The sequence below is a fragment of the Lepidochelys olivacea genome, assembly GCF_965140295.1.
Source record: "Lepidochelys olivacea isolate rLepOli2 genome assembly, chromosome: 4".
In the NCBI taxonomy this organism is placed as follows: domain Eukaryota; kingdom Metazoa; phylum Chordata; order Testudines; family Cheloniidae; genus Lepidochelys; species Lepidochelys olivacea.
The window spans coordinates 129,196,119-129,202,984 of NC_140414.1; the positions used below are offsets into that span (position 1 = coordinate 129,196,119).

Here is a 6,866-nt window from a genome sequence, read left to right on the forward strand (position 1 = left end):
TTTTGATAAGGGGTGTGAGAACATATTTTGAGAACCAAAGGGGTGCAGGCTGCAGTAAAGGTTAAGAACCACTGATCTGTTCTTAAAATCCTCCAGTGACGGGGAATGCGCAACCTTACTTGGAAGCCTAAAGCAGGGCTTAACTAACCTTTGTAGCTCGAAAGTATGTGTGCATGAACACTAAAAAAAAATAAAAAAATCTAACCTAAATCTCCCTCGCTGCAGATTAAGCCCATTACATCTTGTCCTATATTCAGTGGACATGAAAGACAACTGATCACCATCCTCTTTATAATGGCCAGTAACACGTTGGAAGACTTATTAGCTCCTTCCTCAATCTTCTTTTCTCTAGACTAAACATTTCCTCGTATGTCAGGTTTTTTAAACCTTTCATCATTTTTGTTGCTCTCCTCTAAACTCTCTCCAAGTTATCCACCTTTCCTAAAGCGTGGTGCCCAGAAGTGGACACACTACTCTGGCTGAGGCCTCACAGAGGCTGAGTAGACCGGGATAATTACCTTCCATGTCTTATATACAACATTCCTTTAATATTAATACCCCAGATTGATATTAGCCTTTTTCGCAACTGCATCACATTGACTCATTCAATTTCTGATCTATTATCATCCCCAGATCCTCTTCTGATGTACTAATACTTAGCCAGTTATTTCCCATTTGTAGTTGTGAATTTCATTTTTCCTTCCTAGATGTAGTACTTTACACTTGTCCTCACTGAATTTCATCTTGTTGATTTCAGAGCAGTTCTAAAATTTGTCAAGGTTGTTTTGAATTTTGATACTGTCTTTCAAAGTGCTTGCGGCCAGTCCCAGTTTGGTGCTATCTACAAATTCCGTAACCACGCTCTCCACTCCACTTTTCAAGTCATTAATGGAAATATTGACCAGTATCAGACCCAGAACAAACCCCTGCTGGATCCCACTAGAGATGTTTTCCCCACCCATTTGACTGCAAACCATTGATAACTACTCTTTGGTCTTTCAAGCAGTTTTGAACTTACCTGATAGTAATTTAATCTAGACCACATTTCCCAAATTTACTTATGAGAATGTTGTGGGATTATGTCAAAAGTGTTACTAAAATCAAGATACATCACATCTATAGTTTTCCCCCATCCAATAGGCTAGTAACCCTGTTAAAGAAGGAAATTAGATTGGTTTGGCATGATTTGTTCTTGACAAATCCATGTGGCTATTACTTATAATTCTACTAACCTCTAGATACTTACAAATTGATTATTTAATAACAATACTCTTTACCACCTCAATTTACCATCCAAACTTTGACAGTGGTGGCGATACTTTTGAAGTGGATGCTAATGAGTACATTTGTTTGAGAATGCAAAATACCTCATTTGCATGTGCACAAATGGATATTTTTGAATGCAAAAATCAGTTAACTGCATAAAGAAGTATCCATCTGTGTATCTAAACACAAATGTTCTCTTTTATGTCTTCAATGTTTGCAAACTCTTTCCTCATTCCACAATGTGGGAATAGAAATAAAGTAATTCCTGAACCTGGATGTCTTGAGAGGGCAATGAAACCATAATTGCTGACCCAGCATGCAACATTTCAAAGTAGTTTGGAGCGCTGTTTCTAAAGCTGCAGAAGAGGATGCATTTAGAGGGATTCACTTGTGGCTGCATGGATGGCAAAGGGCTATTCATCTTAAAATTATGTTGTAAACAAACGAAGCTACCCATCTTACTATCAAACACCTAAGATTATTAAAACTGAAAAAATTAAAAATCTTATTCCCACAACTCTATTTATACTCTGGGTTTACTCCTTGCGTTTATCTTGACTGGGGCAATGAAAACCCCTGAAATCAGTTTTATTTCTGTTTTTGGTTGGTTTCACTTTCAGGCTTTTAGCACCACAGTGGAAATGTTTATTTAACAACTGTTTTCCACTTCTACTGATCTTAGGTTTTATAAAAAAAATTTTTATAAAAAAATAAATTTAAACCAAGTTTAAGTTGACAGTTTCCTCGTGACAGTTTTTGCAAAAAGGTAAGAATGAGTCTTATTCAACATACCCTTTCTATTGTCAGTTGCAAGTTTATTAGCAATTTTATTTCTCCAAATATATTTTATAGTATAAGCTATAAAAAAAAGCTAGAATATAATTTGTTTGGCACCGGACATCTAGTTACTTGAACTTTGTGTTGACAGTTCTTTGTATTATTTAGTAGAACGGGAACCATTACAGAGCAGATACTTCAAAAGAGCCAGGGATATTTGGAGCTCCTTAAATAAAGTTTTGTCTGTGCGATCTAGTCTACATCTGACCTTTACCTTTGTCTGAAATACTGCTCCCAAAACCAGGCTTTCCATAAATTATTTGTTTTGGACAAGACAAACAAATCTACCATCTATGTTGCTACACAAAAATGTTTATTATTGTTCTTAAAATACAATTTTTTGATGACTAGATTGCAGCCAAATACCAAACCCAATAAAATCCACGCAGCTCCCACAGGAAGAGCACATTATAAAAACTGGAAAGGCAAGTATGTGAAGGACTCTACATGATAAGTTCAGCTATCATTTAACAAGCCCAGGGCTTTCAAAAGAAGGCATGTTCACACAGAAAACAACATACCATCAATGTGAGTAACTCAACATAACAAGGATCAACATCTGCCTACTTGAACCTTTCACATGTGTAGATTTCAGTTTCAAGATCTTTGCCTTTTGGATTGGTTAAATTGCACTGAACTTTCCATATTAAACAGTGACCATTTCACAACACCGCTGGGACAAAGATGATGGCTCTATCCTTAACCTTAAAACAGACAGACTCTCCCGTAGCACTAAACAGTGCTCATGCCAGCAACCTTTTAAAAGATTTTACCTGCACAAACTCCTCTTTTTCCAATAGTGGCATCAACTAACAGCACCAGCAGCAGCAATCGGAGGGAAGTTAGGCCATTACTAATTTTAGCTAACAGGTTGCCAACACATGGTTTATACTTTTGCAAGAATGGAAGCTAAATAAGATGATCCAACTACTTCCTCACAGAAGATCAATGGTAACATCTAAAGTTAATTTCACACAGACTGGAATTCAAACCACTGAACCACTTTAAAATGGTTAATATCTGGCTCAACAGATCTGGGAAGTGGGGGAGAACCACACCTTGCCTAATCACAGCCCAATTATAAAGCAACGTCCATAGACTGGTGGATCCATATTTCTGTGCTTTAATTTTAAATTGACAAAGGTTTGGAGATATTTTGCAAAGAATTTTAATTAGGAGCAGAAGCCATTTTAGAATACATATTTAGCTAATCCCATCCCTAAAATCTAAATAAAAATTCCTCAAAACAAAAAAATCACAGCACTACCATGATGATTGATCATTTCCCCTGACTCTTTCTGTCTTGTCTATTTAAATTGTGAACTCTTCAGGGCAGGGACTGTACACTAATTAGCTCAAGTTCTTGGTTCACCCTCAGGCCCTATCACAATTAACAATAATCAGCCACATCATGTATGTGGCTCAATTCTGGACCCTACCTCCTGAAAAAGTCTGCCTGGAACTGTATAACGTAATATCAGACATAGAAGCTGGCCAAGCAGTAATAAGTAAGGCTCTGTGTTTGTCACGGATTCTGTGACTTTCCGTGACTTCTGCACAGGCTGGTGCACCTGGCCTGGGGGTTGCCAGAGCAGTTAATGCAGCCCCTATGCCAGGCGCACTGGCCGCTGCTGCGACAGTCTCGGGCCCTTCCGCCCCCCAGCAGCAGGAGTATGGGTGGATTCAGGGCTGGGGGTGTGGGGTGGTGCTTACCGTGGGGGGGTGGGGGTATCCCTGGAAGGGAGACAGCAACTCCCCTCCCTCAGCTCCTAGCTCCATGTGCTGCTGCTGCCACCGCCCTGAGGCACCGCCCCTGTGGCTCCCACTGGCCACGGTTCCCAGCTAATGGGAGCTGAAGAACCAGGGCTTGGGGTGGGGCAGGGCGTAGCGGAGGCAGCACATAGAGCTAGGAGCTGGGGTTGCCACTTCCCTGGAGCCGGGTAGGGAGCCTGCCCTAGCCGCCGCACCTCCCCCCCCCCCCCCCGCCAACTGAGCAATGCTGGCTATTCCTTATAACCCTATTCTAACTCCAGGTGTTTACACACCAATTGTTTAATAAATTATTCCAGTATCTTTCCAGGTATTGAAGTTAGGCTGATTAGTTTGTAATTCCCCATGGCCTCTTTTTCTCCCTTCTTAAAGATAGGTACTACGTTTGCCCTTCTCCAGTCCTCTGGGAACCCACCCATCCTCCAGGAGTTCTCAAAGATAATTGCTAATGGTTCCAAGATGGCTTCAGCTAGTTAAATAAGTAACCTGGGATGAATTTCATCAGATCCTATCAGCTTGAACACATCTAACTTATTTAAATATTCTTTAACCTTTCCTTATTTTGGCTTGCATTCCTTCCCCTCTTGTTCTTAATATTAACTGTACTGAGCATCTAGCCACCATGAATTTTTTTTTTTACTAAAGACTGAAGCAAACAGGAATTAAAGACCTCATTTTTCTTGATGTCATAAGTTATTAGCTCTCCTTCCCCAATGAGTAGAAGAGACACACACTGTTTCATCTTTCTCTTGTTCCTAGTGTATTTAAAGAACGTCTTCTTAATTGCCTTTTATGTCCCTTTCTAGTTGTACCTCATTTTGTGCCTTAGCCTTTCTGATCTTGTTCCTACATGCTGTGCTATACTTTTGTACTCCTCATCAATTTGTCCATGTTTCCACGTTGTGTGGGATTCCTTTTTGGATTTTCAAGTCATTAAAGAGTTCCTGGTGAAGCAATATTAGATTCTTATTATCCTTCCTATCTTTCCTTCACATTGGAACAGTTTGCAGTTGCGCGTTTAATATTGTCTCCTTGAGAAACTGCCAGCTCTCCTGAACTCCTTTTTCTATTAGATTTTCTTCTCATGGGACCTTACCTACCATTTATCTGAATTTGTTAAAGTCTGCCTTTTTTAAAGTCCCCTGTCCTTATTCTGCTGCTCTCACTCTTTTCTTTCTTTAGAACTATGAAATGATAACTTTCACCCAAATTGCCTTCCACCTTCAGATTCGCAGCCAATTCTGACCTATTGGTCAGAATCAAGTCTAAAATGTCTAGCTCCCTGGTTAATTCCTTTCTGGAACAAAAAGTTGTTCCCCAATGCATTCCAAGAACTTATTGGAAAGTTTATTTTTTGCCATATTACTCTTTCAACAGATGTCAGGGTACTTACAGTCTCCCATTAGTACCAGGTTTTGTATTTTGGATATTTTTGTTATTTGTTCTAGAAATGCCTCATCCACTTCCTCTTTCTGATTTGGTGGTCTATGGTGGACCATTACCAGAATGTCACCCGTATTTTTAACCCCCTTTATCTTAACCGAGAAGCTTTCAGCTTGTCTGCCTCCCACCTCCTTCTGGACTACAGAACAAGCTTATATATTCTTGATGTATAATGCAAAGCCTCCTCCCTTTTCACCCTGCCTGTCCTTCCTGATCAAGCTATACCCCTCTATACCAATATTCCAGTCATGGAACTTATCACACCAAGTTCCTGTGATGCCAATTAAGTCATAATTTAGCTTATGTACTAATATTTCCTGTTCATTCCCCATACTTCTTACATCTGAGTACAGACATCTACGGATGTTGGGCAGATTCCCCCTCTAATTTCTCTCTTGTAATTTTCCATGTCCTCCCACCCCCCAACATCTAACCCTGTGGTATTGTCACTTTTTTTTTATATATATATATACACACTTACCTGTGGGCTTTTATCACATGCCCCCTTTGAACCTAGTTTAAAGCCCTCCTTGGGTCAAAAGGAGCAGGTGACAAATGATTACTGAGCTTAGTTCAAGAATATATAGCAACTGTTTCTGCCTCTAGTTATCATGGAGAGGACAATGCAGAAGCCATGCTTTTGATTTCTGCAAGACCTCATCACAACAAAATTATTAGCTATTTACAAGTATGCAATTTAAACAAAAGTGATGGCAAATTAAATTATTTAACAACAGTTACAAACCTTGTTCCTCATTTCTTGGACCTCCTTTGGGTTAGTGTTCAATGGAACAAACAGGTTAGGGACAGCAGAGGTGGAAGTTCTATGTCCATCCTCTTTAGTCCACTGCAATGCCAAGAACAGTTCAATAGTCAGAATTGCTGTATTGGCAAGGAACATTAATAGCAGCAAATTTATGCAACAATTGATCATGCGTTATATATAAATGCAGAAAACTGAATCAATGGTTACATTCTATTCATTTACAAGAGCACTTAACTCATACACTTCTTCAGTGGTAACAGAATCAGAAAAGGAATTAAAATAAATGTCTACAGAGACACTATCAACTAGAATATCATTTCCACCCCCAAACCTTTGTACTTATTGTTACATGTAACACCAGAGATTTCTGAAACTCAAATAAGTCTATTAGCAGTTCATTTTTCTGTGCATTTGACAGCACCACATAGTTAGACAGGCTCAACATTTTCCCTATGTACTTTGTTTCTCACTTGCTGAAGAGACCCTTAGCAATAAAGGAGACAAAAATCCCTTAACACTTATTTTAAAAGTAAAAATTAAAGAAAAAAAGCATTTCAAGATATGCTATTTAAAGGGTTGTCTCAATTTATTTTTTAATTAGGTAATTTTTTATAAAATTGAGTTGACAGTGTCCCTTTAATCACAGAAAAAAAAATCAACCCAGATAAAGTTAAGATAAAATGATGACTGTTTTTAAATCCTAATATAGTCATATTCATCTTCATGTTTTCTCTTTGAAAATACTAAAATGAGAGCGAAATCATTGATTCAATCCTCTGATACT

At 38.7% G+C, this 6,866-nt stretch overlaps 1 protein-coding gene across 10 annotated transcripts in view; it reads right to left on the reverse strand.

Moving 5' to 3' along the window:
* Positions 1-6,866, reverse strand: part of ADD1 (adducin 1) — a 138,471-nt gene that overhangs the window by 31,785 nt on the left and 99,820 nt on the right. For all 10 annotated transcript variants that reach the window (XM_084627616.1, XM_084627611.1, XM_084627615.1 and 7 more), the window contains exon 11: positions 6,062-6,163. In XM_084627616.1, coding sequence (XP_084483742.1) covers positions 6,062-6,163 — 102 coding nt within the window. The remainder of the gene's footprint in view (positions 1-6,061; positions 6,164-6,866) is intronic.